The sequence below is a fragment of the Phyllobates terribilis genome, unplaced genomic scaffold (genome assembly GCF_046119375.1).
Source record: "Phyllobates terribilis strain yellow unplaced genomic scaffold, ASM4611937v1 Scaffold_8__6_contigs__length_399053987, whole genome shotgun sequence".
In the NCBI taxonomy this organism is placed as follows: Eukaryota; Metazoa; Chordata; class Amphibia; order Anura; family Dendrobatidae; genus Phyllobates; species Phyllobates terribilis.
This window is the reverse complement of record NW_027362768.1, coordinates 309111526-309127907: the sequence shown is the minus strand read 5'-3', so window position 1 is coordinate 309127907 and position 16382 is coordinate 309111526. Positions and strand designations below refer to the sequence as shown.

Genomic DNA, 16382 nt, shown 5'->3' with positions numbered 1-16382 from the left:
TTATACACAGGGCAGAGTGTTATATACAGTGTAGTGTTATACATAGGGCTGTGTGTTATATATAGTGTAGTGTTATACACAGGACAGTGTGTTATATACAGTGTAGTGTTATACATAGGGCAATGTGTTATATACAGTGTAGAGTTATATAGAGGGCAGTGTGTTATATACAGTGTAGTGTTATACACAGGGCAGTGTGTTATATACAGTGTAGTGTTATACACAGGACAGTGTGTTATATACAGTGTAGTGTTATACATAGGGCAGTGTGTTATATACAGTGTAGTGTTATACACAGGGCAGTGTGTTATATACAGTGTAGTGTTATACACAGGTCAGTGTGTGATATATAGTGTAGTGTTATACACAGGACAGTGTGTTATATACAGTGTAGTGTTATACACAGGGCAGTGTGTTATATACAGTGTAGTGTTATACACAGGGCAGTGTGTTATATACATTGTAGTGTTATACATAGGGCAGTGTGTTATATACAGTGTAGTGTTATACACAGGTCAGTGTGTTATATATAGTGTAGTGTTATACACAGGACAGTGTGTTATATACAGTGTAGTGTTATACACAGGGCAGTGTGTTATATACAGTGTAGTGTTATACACAGGGTAGTGTGTTATATACAGTGTAGTGTTATACACAGGGCACTGTGTTATATACAGTGTAGTGTTATACACAGGGCAGTGTGTTATATACAGTGTAGTGTTATACACAGGGCAGTGTGTTATATACAGTGTAGTGTTATACACAGGTCAGTGTGTTATATATAGTGTAGTGTTATACACAGGACAGTGTGTTATATACAGTGTAGTGTTATACATAGGGCAGTGTGTTATATACAGTGTAGTGTTATACACAGGGCAGTGTGTTATATACAGTGTAGTGTTACACACAGGGCAGTGTGTTATATACAGTGTAGTGCTATACACAGGGCAGTGTGTTATATACAGTGTAGTGTTATACATAGGGCAGTGTGTTATATACAGTGTAGTGTTATACATAGGGCAGTGTGTTATATACAGTGTAGTGTTATACACAGGGCAGTGTGTTATATACAGTGTAGTGTTATACACAGGACAGTGTGTTATATACAGTGTAGTGTTATACACAGGTCAGTGTGTTATATACATTGTAGTGTTATACACAGGACAGTGTGTTATATACAGTGTAGTGTTATACACAGGGCAGTGTGTTATATACAGTGTAGTGTTATACACAGGACAGTGTGTTATATACAGTGTAGTGTTATACACAGGGCAGTGTGTTATATACATTGTAGTGTTATACACAGGACAGTGTGTTATATACAGTGTAGTGTTATACACAGGGCAGTGTGTTATATACAGTGTAGTGTTATACACAGGGCAGTGTGTTATATACATTGTAGTGTTATACATAGGGCAGTGTGTTATATACAGTGTAGTGTTATACACAGGTCAGTGTGTTATATATAGTGTAGTGTTATACACAGGACAGTGTGTTATATATAGTGTAGTGTTATACATAGGGCAGTGTGTTATATACAGTGTAGTGTTATACACAGGGCAGTGTGTTATATACAGTGTAGTGTTATACACAGGTCAGTGTGTTATATATAGTGTAGTGTTATACACAGGACAGTGTGTTATATGCAGTGTAGTGTTATACATAGGGCAGTGTGTTATATACAGTGTAGTGTTACACACAGGGCAGTGTGTTATATACAGTGTAGTGCTATACACAGGGCAGTGTGTTATATACAGTGTAGTGTTATACATAGGGCAGTGTGTTATATACAGTGTAGTGTTATACACAGGGCAGTGTGTTATATACAGTGTAGTGTTATACCCAGTGCAGTGTGTTATATACAGTGTAGTGTTATACATAGGGCAGTGTGTTATATACAGTGTAGTGTTATACACAGGGCAGTGTGTTATATACAGTGTAGTGTTATACCCAGTGCAGTGTGTTATATACAGTGTAGTGTTATACATAGGGCAGTGTGTTATATACAGTGTAGTGTTATACATAGGGCAGTGTGTTATATACAGTGTAGTGTTATACACAGGGCAGTGTGTTATATACAGTGTAGTGTTATATACAGGGCAGTGTGTTATATACAGTGTAGTGTTATACACAGGGCAGTGTGTTATATACAGTGTAGTGTTATACCCAGTGCAGTGTGTTATATACAGTGTAGTGTTATATACAGTGTAGTGTTATACACAGGGTAGTGTGTTATATACAGTGTAGAGTTATATAGAGGGCAGTTTGTTATATACAGTGTAGTGTTATACACAGGGCAGTGTGTTATATACAGTGTAGTGTTATATACAGGGCAGTGTGTTATATACAGTGTAGTGTTATACACAGGGCAGTGTGTTATATACAGTGTAGTGTTATACCCAGTGCAGTGTGTTATATACAGTGTAGTGTTATACACAGGGCAGTGTGTTATATACAGTGTAGTGTTATACATAGGGCAATGTGTCATATACAGTGTAGTGTTACACACAGGGCAGTGTGTTATATACAGTGTAGTGTTATACACAGGGCAGTGTGTTATATACAGTGTAGTGTTATACACAGGGCAGTGTGTTATATGCAGTGTAGTGTTATACACAGGGCAGTGTGTTATATACAGTGTAGTGTTATACACAGGGCAGTGTGTTATATACAGTGTAGTGTTATACACAGGGCAGTGTGTTATATACAGTGTAGTGTTATACACAGGGCAGTGTGTTATATACAGTGTAGTGTTATACATAGGGCAGTGTGTTATATATAGTGTAGTGTTATACAGAGAGCAGTGTGTTATATACAGTGTAGTGTTATACACAGGTCAGTGTGTTATATATAGTGTAGTGTTATACACAGGACAGTGTGTTATATATAGTGTAGTGTTATACACAGTACAGTGTGTTACATACAGTGTAGTGTTATACACAGGGCAGTGTGTTATATACAGTGTAGTGTTATACACAGGTCAGTGTGTTATATATAGTGTAGTGTTATACACAGGGTAGTGTGTTATACACAGTGTAGTGTTATACATAGGGCAGTGTGTTATATACAGTGTAGTGTTATACACAGGGCAGTGTGTTATATACAGTGTAGCGTTATACACAGGGCAGTGTGTTATATACAGTGTAGTGTTATACACAGGGCAGAGTGTTATATACAGTGTAGTGTTATACACAGGGCAGTATGTTATATACAGTGTAGTGTTATACATAGGGCTGTGTGTTATATATAGTGTAGTGTTATACACAGGACAGTGTGTTATATACAGTGTAGTGTTATACATAGGGCAGTGTGTTATATACAGTGTAGTGTTATACACAGGGCAGTGTGTTATATACAGTGTAGTGTTATACACAGGTCAGTGTGTTATATATAGTGTAGTGTTATACACAGGACAGTGTGTTATATACAGTGTAGTGTTATACATAGGGCAGTGTGTTATATACAGTGTAGTGTTATACACAGGACAGTGTGTTATATACAGTGTAGTGTTATACACAGGGTAGTGTGTTATATACAGTGCAGTGTTATACACAGGGCAGTGTGTTATATAAAGTGTAGTGTTATACACAGAGCAGTGTGTTATATACAGTGTAGTGTTATACACAGGGCAGTGTGTTATATACAGTGTAGTGTTATACACAGGTCAGTGTGTTATATATAGTGTAGTGTTATACACAGGACAGTGTGTTATATACAGTGTAGTGTTATACACAGGGCAGTGTGTTATATACAGTGTAGTGTTATTGTGGCACCCCAGGGGTCTGGTTTTCCACAGTAATGTAATGTTATGTCTGAGAGCAGGTGGGAGGTCCTTTGGTCAGGGATCCTATGCATGCCACACCTCCTGCCCAGTCTTGGGAGGGGAAGAACTTCCCCTGTATAAACCCGGGGCTGAGGCAGGGTGAGTCAGACAAGTGGAGTAGAGACAAGAAGTAGCATAGGAAACAGCAGAGTTACAAGGAGTCAGGGGCTGGCAGCCGCAGAGCTCGCCCTGACTAAGAAGACTTCTTTCCGGACCCGGAGTCCGAGGCTGTGGGGACTAACTTCTACCCAGCAGCAGAATCCGTCAGGCAGGGGATTTCAGGTCCTCTGGCCCAGAAGCCCGAAGGCACGGTCACACGCGTGGGACCAGCACCGCCATCGTGGAGCGGAAGCCATTAGAAGGCCCCGAGTCACCGGCCATACGGGTGAGCACCACACGGTACACTCAGGGACGTGGGCTACTTACATCAGCTTCTAGCAAGGTAGCCAGAAGAGTACAGTCAGTTTGGGAGGCCTACAACTACGCCTGGCCAGGGGAGATCCCATCTGCTCAAGGACTGACCAGGCCCCGTTCGCTAGCAAGTACTCCGGGAGGGTCTATCATTGTCACCAGTAAAGACCCTGAACTACACCGTACCGTCTCTGAGTGGTTCCTGCTACCCCCATCATCCACGTCGGCTGCCCTGAGACCATACCCCTCCCGTTGGGGGTTATACTATCACGCTGCATAATCCTACCATCGGCCTCAGCGGTCTGCCCCGCAGCAGCAGCTCCCTGGCTGCACTCAACGGGTGGCGTAGTCATCAACTATTTACTACTAGTAGACTGCCGTCCAGTTTGACTCCCTGGGCACGGACCGGGTCACCGCCACGAGACTACAACCCTCCACGGATCCGGCTCCGGGTAAGCTCCCGCGTGCGCACCGCAGCGCGACACAGGCCCAGGGGCGCGTCAACTTTGGCGTAGTCGGCAGGATTTCGTGCCCGCAACCACCGGGTACTGCGTGCCTGAAAAGCAAAGACTGTTCAAACTTACCAGTGGTGAAGATTCCCGCTATCCGTGGAGGTTTCCCGCCATCCGGCGCCATCTTCTACCTTCTTCCCGCCATCCGCGAAGTTTTCCCGCCATCCGGCGCCATCTTCGACCTTCTTCCCGCCATCCGTGGAGTTTTCCCGCCATTGGACGCCATCTTGAGGACGCCGCGCGGGAAGAAGAGGGGCGTGGACTCCGAAAGCGCGCGAGAACTGAAGCCCCGCCTCACGTCCGGACGTTGCGTAAGGTCCTGGAAGGAGCCCAGCAGACGCCGACGTCACAGGAGCGCGACGGAAGGTCCTCAACCCTGACGATCCACTGCGGAGCCGCGGCCTACGGAAGAGGATCATCGCAAGGTAGGCCACGGTCCACTAGGGGGGAGGAAGATGTCGGATACGGAGGAGAGCTTCACTGCCTCAACCCCCGCCAGCGCTACCGCTGCTGCAGTTATGCCCTTCACCATGCCCTATATCCCGGGAGCAGCTTGGCTACCCCAGTACTCAGGGGAGTCACATACCCTGCATGACTTTAGAGAAAAGCTGGATAGCCTCTTCCAGGTGTACCCCCTCACAGAAGAGCAAAAAGTGAGCATCCTGGTGGCCCAACTAACAGGGGCAGCCAAAAGGGAAGTAAAATCCTGGCCACCTGGGAGGAAGACTGTCGCAGGGATACTAACCCGGCTGAAGGACACCTTTGATACCCGCACCTCAGCCGAGATTAAGCTTAGATTCTACGGGTGCAAGCAGCGAGCGCATGAGAGTATAAGGGACTATGCACTAAACCTACAAGAGGCCCTGAGGGCCATAAAGCAGACCGACCCTGATGGGGTGGGAAACGAGGACAGGCTGTTGACTGAACAATTTATAGAGGGTTTATATTGCAATGCCCACCGAACCCAGTTGCGGGCAATGGCCTTACAGGATCCCCATCTGGACTTTGCACAGTTCAAGGACAGAGCCATCCGGGTGCTCCGAGAACCGGCACCAGGTGGCGTTGTGACCCACAGACGCCCCACTACCACTTACTACCAGGAGGCGGCGCCCTTGTCAGCAGGGCCTGTGGGAGCTGATGCGCAGGCTTTGGACAATGACCCGGCTCCAGACCTACACCATCAGGTCCAAGAGCTAGCTAAGAGCGTTGCTGCGCTAACCCGAACTGTGCAGTCTTTACAGGTTTCCACCCCAGGGAAGATCCAGCTGGCATCCGGACCGGAGGACATCCCGTGGCGTCGACCAAGGAGGACCCCACCGGCCAGAGGAAGACCCAGTGACCGATACAGTGAGGACGGACGACCCATCTGCCGCCGCTGCAATCAACCCGGACATATGGCAAGGTACTGTTCTTTAAACGGACACAACCTGGGGTAGAGGGCCAACCCCCAGGAAAAAGATCACCAGGCCCATCGAACTGGCGCGACAGATATGTGGGAGGACGTCCAGTCTTGCCTGTGGTACTGGATGGCATTCCCATGAGTGCCCTACTGGACACCGGGTCACAGGTCACCACCATCCCGTACGTGCTCTTCAAGCAGTACTGGAATGACTCGGATATTACCCGCTACCCCGACGACGACTTGAGTATCATCGCCAGCAATGGTCAGCCCGTGCCACAGATCGGATTTAAAGAGGTGACCATCAAAATTGGTAGAGTCGAACTGGCCGCACAGGGACTGATCATTGTAGATATTGATAAACATGAGAGTCACCCAAAAATAACTCTAGGAACTAATGTAATTGAAAATTGTCTTGCAGAGGTGATTTTCCTTTTACAGCAGGTTGCCAAGAATGCCAGCTCCGGCGAGCAGCGGGTGCTCCAGAAAGAGATCCGGGCACTGATGCAACGGCAACAAGTGGAACTCTCCGGCGGTGAGATTGGTAGCGTAAGAATGTGTGACCCTTTTCCTATTGCCATGCCCCCAAAAAGTGAAATGATGATTTGGTGCCGGGCAGCTATTGGTCTGAGAGGTAGAGATTACCAGGCAATGGTAGAACCAGTTTACTCAGACAGTAGGCCCACCATTTTGACAGCACGGGGGGTCGTCAATGTACGCCATGGGAGGGTGCCCGTTCGCATAATAAATATCGGGGAGAGGGAAGTGTACCTGCCCCGGTATGCCACGCTAGCCAAATTATATATCACTAATCAAAATTCTATACAATCTGTGGAACCCTTGCCTCCATCTCACCCGGAGGAAGGTAACGGCTCTAAGAAAGACATGGAGGACTGGTGTCAGCAACTACATCTGGGTACTGACTCCACTCCCTCACATCAGAAACAAGGAGTCTATCGGGTGGTTCAAGAGTATGAGAGAGTGTTTAGTAAACACCCGTTAGACTTCGGGCGAGTCAAGGGGGTAGAACATCGCATCCCCACGGGAGATCATCCTCCCATAAAAGAGAGGTATCGACCCGTACCCCCTGCACATTACCAACACGCCAAGGGGATGCTTAGAGACATGAAGGAGGCTGGGGTAATCCGGGATAGTTGTAGCCCCTGGGCAGCCCCATTAGTTTTAGTCAAAAAGAAAGACAACACCATGAGGATGTGTGTAGATTACCGGAAAATCAAGCGTATCACACACAAGGATGCGTACCCCTTACCAAGGATAGAGGAGTCATTGGCTGCTTTAAGATCTGCTAACTTCTTCTCTACCTTGGATCTCACTAGCGGGTACTGGCAGGTTCCTGTAGCAGAGGCGGACCGGGAGAAGACCGCATTCACCACCCCGATGGGACTTAGCGAGTTCACCTGCATGCCGTTCGGACTCTGCAACGCACCAGGAACCTTCCAACGCCTAATGGAGTGTTGTCTGGGCCACAGAAACTTCGAGACGGTCCTGTTGTACCTGGACGATGTCATCGTATATTCCAAGACGTATGAGGACCAACTGAAACACCTGGCGGAAGTGTTCGAGGCTCTGGCGAGTTACGGCCTAAAGGTGAAACCCTCCAAGTGTCACCTCCTGAAACCAAAGGTGCAGTACCTGGGACACGTAGTGAGCGCTGACGGAGTGGCTCCCGACCCTGATAAAATCACCGCAATTAAGGAATGGCCAAGCCCCTCCAGCGTAAAAGAAGTGCGGCAGTTCCTCGGGTTGGTAGGCTACTACCGAAGGTTTATTCCCGGTTTCACCAAAAAGGCAGCACCTATGCAGGACCTCCTGATAGGCCAGTCCCGGAAGGCCAAGAACCAGAAGCCGCCCTTCAAATGGGAAGAGCTGGAAGAAGAGTCCTTCCGCCAGCTGAAGATGGCCCTCACGGGGGACGAAATCCTGGCGTACCCGGATTATAGCCAGCCCTTTATCCTCTACACCGACGCCAGTAACATCGGGCTAGGAGCCGTACTGTCCCAGATCCAGCAGGGGAAGGAACGAGTAATCGCCTACGCCAGCCGAAAACTGCGACCCACCGAAAGGAACCCCGAGAATTACAGCTCATTTAAGTTAGAGTTCCTGGCCGTAGTATGGGCAATCACTGAGCGCTTTAAGCATTACCTCGCTTCTTCCCGGTTCACCGTGTACACGGATAACAACCCGCTGACACACCTGGACACGGCAAGACTCGGTGCCCTGGAGCAGAGGTGGATGGCCCGTCTGTCCAACTACGAGTTCACAATTAAATACCGGGCAGGACGCTCCAATACCAACGCGGACGCCCTGTCCAGGATGCCCAACCTGCCGGACGGAGGAGAAGATCCGGAGGGACTGGAAGAAGTTGAACTCCCTGCGTTCCACCGTCATGGGACTATTCAGTATTCCCACCGGGTAAGGAGTAAGCAGGCTGCTACGTTGAACCCCTTACCCCACTACAACTGGGCGGAAACGCAAGACAGCGACCCTGCCGTCCGACTGGTGAAGGAGATGCTGACTCGGCCGGAGGCTCGCCTTGAACCAGACGCTCCGGAGGAAGCCAAACAACTATGGGCAGAGAAGAGTCGACTGTTCCTTTACAAAGGGAAGTTGTGCCGCAGAATGGTTAACTCCCGGACGCATGAATTACTCTGGCAAGTAGTGGTGCCACGAAGAGACGCAGCCATGGTGATGGAGGCATACCACGACGGAGCTGGACACTTTGGGTGGAAAAAGCTGGAGTTCCTGCTGCGCGAGCGGTTCCACTGGGTAGGCATGAGGGGAACCATCGAGAAGTGGTGCAGAGATTGTGGCCCGTGCAACCTGAGAAGGAAGGACCGAGCCAGCCAGAAGACTCCCCTGCAGTCCATCGTCACCCGGCAACCGTTGGAACTGGTAGCCTTGGATCATGTAAAACTGACCCCAAGCAGAAGTGGCTACGTCTACGCGTTAACCATCGTGGATCATTACTCCCGGTTCTTGGTTGTCGTCCCCGTCAAGGACTTAACGGCTCAAACAGCAGCTAGAGCCTTCCAGCAGCACTTCTGCCGTCCACACGGGTACCCGGACCAAGTGCTGACGGACCAGGGACCTGCCTTTGAAGCGGAGGTCTTTCAGGAATTCTGCAATCTGTATGGCTGCCGGAAGATAAGGACGACACCCTACCATCCGCAGACTAATGGACTTTGTGAAAAAATGAACCAGGTGGTAATGGATCTTCTAAAAACGTTGCCCCTGGAAGAACGCAGTCTGTGGCCTGAAAAGTTGCCCGATCTGGTGGACCTATACAACCACATCCCGGTAGGTTCCACCAACTGTACCCCGGCTTACCTAATGAGGGCAAGACCTGGTAAGTTACCTGTTGACCTGGAAATGGGAGTCCTGACCCCCGAGGACACTTCACCAGAAACAGACTGGGACACAGAGAGGCAGCAGCAGTACCAGAGAGTACAGGAGAGCGTGGAGCGAAGTCTCTGTCAGGCTAGGGAAAGACAAGAGAAAACTTACAACCAGTATGCTCCCGCTGTTCCCCTGGTACCCGGAGAGCAGGTCTTGAAGAGGAAGAGACGGCTCCACAAGTTGGACGACCAGTGGGAGAAGGACCCGTACACCGTACTGCCCTCAAGCCACGAGAACCCGAAGGTCTGTACCATCAGTAAAGACGGAGGGGAAACCACAGCCATTGTATCCCGGGACCACCTGAAGAAGTGTCCCGAACAACTGAGGAACCCTGAAGAGGAACAAGAAGACCATCGACCCGTGGAAGAAAGGGAAGATATGGTTAGTACCGTGCTCGGGGACTTCCCTCAGTCTTGGACTCAAGTCAATGGTGCAGTTGTGGTACCCGTACTCACCTTCCTCCAACCATCATCCCAAGAACCTACGGAGCAACGGGTAGAGCTGGAAGAACAGCCGGTCCAGGAGGCAGAAGACTCCACACAAGCAGAACAGGAGAATCAACCCTCTGCTTATAGTGAGCCTGCCGTACCCCTAGTGAGACAAAGAGCCGGTAGACAGCTGCCCAGTTTACCCTTGACAGCTCCTACACCCTGTAGTTCAGGGCCAGACAGTCAGCTCCGTAGGTCCACTCGGGCCACTAGAGGCCAGTTACCCGCACGCTGGAGAATTTAAAGTGTATAAATTGTTTTATTTATGTTTTTCTGTGTCTTGTTGCTTGTGTATAATGTTGTGTTTCTAGTTATTTTTAGGAATCCTTGGTGGATTTACCGGGAATCCTTGTACATAGTTGGAGCGTAACCCAGGATGGACTAGAGACTGTTAAGGACTCGGGGTAGGACAGACCCCTACCTGGTTACGTCTCCCTGTGTTGGTGAAATGGACACCTTGCTCTCTTCAGAGACTGCACCCGGTTGCGGACACGCCGTAACCATCTTTATATGTTTTCTTATTGTATTATTAATGTTTTTGCCTTGTTATGTTTTTCTAAATGTGTTTAGTCCCGGAGTACTAAATTTCACTAGGGGGGAATGTGGCACCCCAGGGGTCTGGTTTTCCACAGTAATGTAATGTTATGTCTGAGAGCAGGTGGGAGGTCCTTTGGTCAGGGATCCTGTGCATGCCACACCTCCTGCCCAGTCTTGGGAGGGGAAGAACTTCCCCTGTATAAACCCGGGGCTGAGGCAGGGTGAGTCAGACAAGTGGAGTAGAGACAAGAAGCAGCATAGGAAACAGCAGAGTTACAAGGAGTCAGGGGCTGGCAGCCGCAGAGCTCGCCCTGACTAAGAAGACTTCTTTCCGGACCCGGAGTCCGAGGCTGTGGGGACTAACTCCTACCCAGCAGCAGAATCCGTCAGGCAGGGGATTTCAGGTCCTCTGGCCCAGAAGCCCGAAGGCACGGTCACACGCGTCACCGGCCATACGGGTGAGCACCACACGGTACACTCAGGGACGTGGGCTACTTACATCAGCTTCTAGCAAGGTAGCCAGAAGAGTACAGTCAGTTTGGGAGGCCTACAACTACGCCTGGCCAGGGGAGATCCCATCTGCTCAAGGACTGACCAGGCCCCGTTCGCTAGCAAGTACTCCGGGAGGGTCTATCATTGTCACCAGTAAAGACCCTGAACTACACCGTACCGTCTCTGAGTGGTTCCTGCTACCCCCATCATCCACGTCGGCTGCCCTGAGACCATACCCCTCCCGTTGGGGGTTATACTATCACGCTGCATAATCCTACCATCGGCCTCAGCGGTCTGCCCCGCAGCAGCAGCTCCCTGGCTGCACTCAACGGGTGGCGTAGTCATCAACTATTTACTACTAGTAGACTGCCGTCCAGTTTGACTCCCTGGGCACGGACCGGGTCACCGCCACGAGACTACAACCCTCCACGGATCCGGCTCCGGGTAAGCTCCCGCGTGCGCACCGCAGCGCGACACAGGCCCAGGGGCGCGTCATTATACACAGGGCAGTGTGTTATATACAGTGTAGTGTTATACACAGGGCAGTGTGCTATATACAGTGTAGTGTAATACACAGGGCAGTGTGTTATATATAGTGTAGTGTTATACACAGGACAGTGTGTTATATACAGTGTAGTGTTATACACAGGGCAGTGTGTTATATACAGTGTAGTGTTATACACAGGACAGTGTGTTATATACAGTGTAGTGTTATACACAGGGCAGTGTGTTATATACAGTGTAGTGTTATACACAGGGCAGTGTGTTATATACAGTGTAGTGTTATACACCAGGGTAGTGTATTATATACAGTGTAGTGTTATACACAGGGCAGTGTGTTATATACAGTGTAGTGTTATACACCAGGGTAGTGTATTATATACAGTGTAGTGTTATACACAGGGCAGTGTGTTATATACAGTGTAGTGTTATACACAGGGCAGTGTGTTATATACAGTGTAGTGTTATAGACAGGGCAGTGTTTTATATACAATGTAGTGTTATACACAGGGCAGTGTGTTATATACAGTGTAGTGTTATATACAGGGCAATGTTTTATATACAGTGTAGTGTTATACACAGGGCAGTGTGTTATATACAGTGTAGTGTTATACTCAGGGCAGTGTGTTATATACAGTGTAGTGTTATACACAGGACAGTGTTTTATATACAGTGTAGTGTTATACACAGGGCAATGTTTTATATACAGTGTAGTGTTATACACAGGGCAGTGTGTTATATACAGTGTAGTGTTATACACAGGACTGTGTGTTATATACAGTGTAGTGTTATACACAGGGCAGTGTGTTATATACAGTGTAGTGTTATACTCAGGGCAGTGTGTTATATACAGTGTAGTGTTATACACAGGACAGTGTCTTATATACAGTGTAGTTATACACAGGACAGTGTGTTATATACAGTGTAGTGTTATACTCAGGGCAGTGTGTTATATACAGTGTAGTGTTATACACAGGACAGTGTTTTATATACAGTGTAGTGTTATACACAGGGCAATGTTTTATATACAGTGTAGTGTTATACACAGGGCAGTGTGTTATATACAGTGTAGTGTTATACACAGGACTGTGTGTTATATACAGTGTAGTGTTATACACAGGGCAGTGTGTTATATACAGTGTAGTGTTATACTCAGGGCAGTGTGTTATATACAGTGTAGTGTTATACACAGGGCAGTGTGTTATATACAGTGTAGTGTTATACTCAGGGCAGTGTGTTATATACAGTGTAGTGTTATACTCAGGGCAGTGTGTTATATACAGTGTAGTGTTATACACAGGGCAGTGTGTTATATACAGTGTAGAGTTATACACAGGGCAGTGTGTTATATACAGTGTAGTGTTATACTCAGGGCAGTGTGTTATATACAGTGTAGTGTTATACACAGGGCAGTGTGTTATATACAGTGTAGTGTTATATACAGGGCAGTGTGTTATATACAGTGTAGTGTTATACTCAGGGCAGTGTGTTATATACAGTGTAGTGTTATACACAGGACAGTGTGTTATATACAGTGTAGTGTTATACACAGGACAGTGTGTTATATACAGTGTAGTGTTATACACAGGGCAGTGTGTTATGTACAGTGTAGTGTTATATACAGGGCAGTGTGTTATATACAGTGTAGTGTTATACACAGGACAGTGTGTTATATACAGTGTAGTGTTATACACAGGGCAGTGTGTTATATACAGTGTAGTGTTATACACAGGACAGTGTGTTATATATAGTGTAGTGTTATACACAGGGCAGTGTGTTATATACAGTGTAGTGTTATACACAGGGCAGTGTGTTATATACAGTGTAGTGTTATATACAGGGCAGTGTGTTATATACAGTGTAGTGTTATACACAGGACAGTGTGTTATATACAGTGTAGTGTTATACACAGGGCAGTGTGTTATATACAGTGTAGTGTTATACACAGGACAGTGTGTTATATACAGTGTAGTGTTATACACAGGACAGTGTGTTATGTACAGTGTAGTGTTATACACAGAACATTGTGTTATATACAGTGTAGTGTTATACACAGGGCAGTGTTTTATATACAGTGTAGTGTTATACACAGGACAGTGTGTTATATACAGTGTAGTGTTATACACAGAACATTGTGTTATATACAGTGTAGTGTTATACACAGGGCAGTGTTTTATATACAGTTTAGTATGATATACAGGCAGCGTTATATGTTTTTTTTTACACAGTATTATGTTAGGGGCAGGGTGCTATACGAGGGCAGTGCTGTAGATAGGCCGCGTTATATGGGGGTTATACACAGGCAGTGTTATACAGGGGGTTTATACTCAGTATTATATAAGGGGCAGGGTTGTATACAGGCAGCGTTATATGGGGGATATACATAGCATTATATACAGGCATTTATACTTAGTATTATACAAGGGGTAGGGTGCTATACGAGGGCAGTGTTGTATACAGGCAGCATTATAGCCAGCGTGCAGCAGCGGTATAGAGGGGAGCTCTCGGTATATGGAGCCGTCACCAGGGGGCACACAGACAAAGCCTGTCCCCGCTCCTGGCCGCTCAGCCGCCGCCTCCCTCTTGCTCTGATCCGGGAGGAGCTCGCGGGGAGACCACGGAAAGTTTCCCGCATTTTTGCCCGCATTGTGTCCGGATCCGGAGTCCCGGGGGCGGCTCGTCCTCCCGCCTCTCCGCCGTGCGCCCTCCTTCCCTCCCCGGTGTCCTGTCAGTCCCTCCCTGGGAGTGTTGTTGTGAGCGGGGATCTAACATGGCGACGGTGCCTGTGTACTGCATCTGCCGCCTGCCCTACGACGTGACCCGGTTTATGATCGAGTGCGACGCCTGCAAGGACTGGTTCCACGGCAGGTAGGGAGGGCGCGGGTGTGGGGTGTGCAGGCAGCGGGCGGGTGTCTCCGGCCTGTGCCCGGGCTGCCGCCGCCGCCGCCGCCTCTGACTCCGGGGCTTATTGTCATGTCGTGTCTTTTGTGCCCGGCGGGCGGGGGATGACAGCCTCGCCTTGTATGTCGCGACACACTGACATCTTCTGCCGCCTGGTTGCGATGCGCGACTCTCTTATCGCGACATAAGCCTTGCCGGGGCTGAAGGAGGCATTAACCGTGTCGGTGCTGGAGAATATCGCGCTCCCGTCCTCCTGATGACGATTATCGCCGCTTTCTGTGCTGCTGCCTCCATCGCTCTTGTCTCTGCTGCCTCCATCGCTCTTGTCTCTGCTGCCTCCATCGCTCTGCTGCCTCCATCGCTCCCGTCTCTGCTGCCTCCATCGCTCCCGTCTCTGCTGCCTCCATCGCTCCCGTCTCTGCTGCCTCCATCGCTCTTGTCCCTGCTGCCTCCATCGCTCTGCTGCCTCCATCGCTCCCGTCTCTGCTGCCTCCATCGCTCCCGTCTCTGCTGCCTCCATCGCTCCCGTCTCTGCTGCCTCCATCGCTCTTGTCTCTGCTGCCTCCATCGCTCTTGTCTCTGCTGCCTCCATCGCTCTTGTCTCTGCTGCCTCCATCGCTCCCGTCTCTGCTGCCTCCATCGCTCCCGTCTCTGCTGCCTCCATCGCTCCCGTCTCTGCTGCCTCCATCGCTCCCGTCTCTGCTGCCTCCATCGCTCTGCTGCCTCCATCGCTCTGCTGCCTCCATCGCTCTTGTCTCTGCTGCCTCCATCGCTCTTGTCTCTGCTGCCTCCATCGCTCTTGTCTCTGCTGCCTCCATCGCTCTTGTCTCTGCTGCCTCCATCGCTCTTGTCTCTGCTGCCTCCATCGCTCTTGTCTCTGCTGCCTCCATCGCTCTTGTCTCTGCTGCCTCCATCGCTCTTGTCTCTGCTGCCTCCATCGCTCTTGTCTCTGCTGCCTCCATCGCTCCTGTCTCTGCTGCCTCCATCGCTCCTGTCTCTGCTGCCTCCATCGCTCTTGTCTCTGCTGCCTCCATCGCTCCCGTCTCTGCTGCCTCCATCCCTCCTGTCTCTGCTATTGTTACTGCTGGTTTGTTACATTGTTGCAGCTGTTTCTGGATTTGTCACATAATATCATTATCCCCCTCCTCTCCTGTGACTTTATATCATGGCGATAGTGACTGATTGTTGTGATATCTGATCGTCCCGTCGCCATCCGTCAGGATATAAGCAGCCGTCCTATAGATTACAATAATGGAGGTGGTGGTGGGGGGATTATAATGTATGGGATCGATTATATATCGTGAGAACTTGTATGGGGGGGGCGACGGGAAAGTGACCGGGCGCAGGCTCCTCCACCGCCAGAGGTGAGGGGGGCTGTAGAGGGGCAGGATGGTCGCCCGGCGCTGCGGACGGCACCATCAGGAGGAAATGTTGCCGCTGTGAATGGCTTTAGTGGCTGGGGCTGGGGATCAGCTGCTCGCGCTGCCGCTTCATTGACAGGCGAACAATAAGGAGCTTGTGCTCCATTAACTGCTTCCTGCCTCTGCTGGCGGAGACGAGTGCCACCGTGCCCAGCGACAGCCAGATGTGCCCGAAATGGGGGGGAAATGTTTAGTGTTGTGGTCCCATACCCGGGGACCGGGGCGATACTACCACGACTTCTCCTTGCATTGTCTTTGCTTTGAAAATTGGACTACTACACTCATCATCCCTGGTTAAGTACCAGCTGTGGGAGATGTTGTGGTCCGATACCCAGGGACCGGGGCAATACTACCACGATTTCTCCTTCACTCTTGCATCGTCTTTGCTTTGAAAATTGGACTACTACACTCATCATCCCTGGTTAAGTACCAGCTGTGGGAGATGTTGTGGTCCGATACCCAGGGACCGGGGCAATGCTA

General features: G+C 49.0%; 1 protein-coding gene across 8 annotated transcripts in view; it reads left to right on the top strand.

Moving 5' to 3' along the window:
- Positions 1 to 14129: 14129 nt before the first annotated feature.
- Positions 14130 to 16382, top strand: part of PHF2 (PHD finger protein 2) — a 239806-nt gene continuing 237553 nt past the window's right edge. For 3 of the 8 annotated variants that reach the window (XM_073644534.1, XM_073644533.1, XM_073644532.1), the window contains exon 1: positions 14130 to 14448. In XM_073644534.1, the coding sequence (XP_073500635.1) occupies positions 14351 to 14448 (98 nt within the window). In that variant the 5' untranslated portion in view covers positions 14130 to 14350. The remainder of the gene's footprint in view (positions 14449 to 16382) is intronic. The other 5 variants (XM_073644538.1, XM_073644537.1, XM_073644535.1 and 2 more) reach the window with 4 other exon arrangements.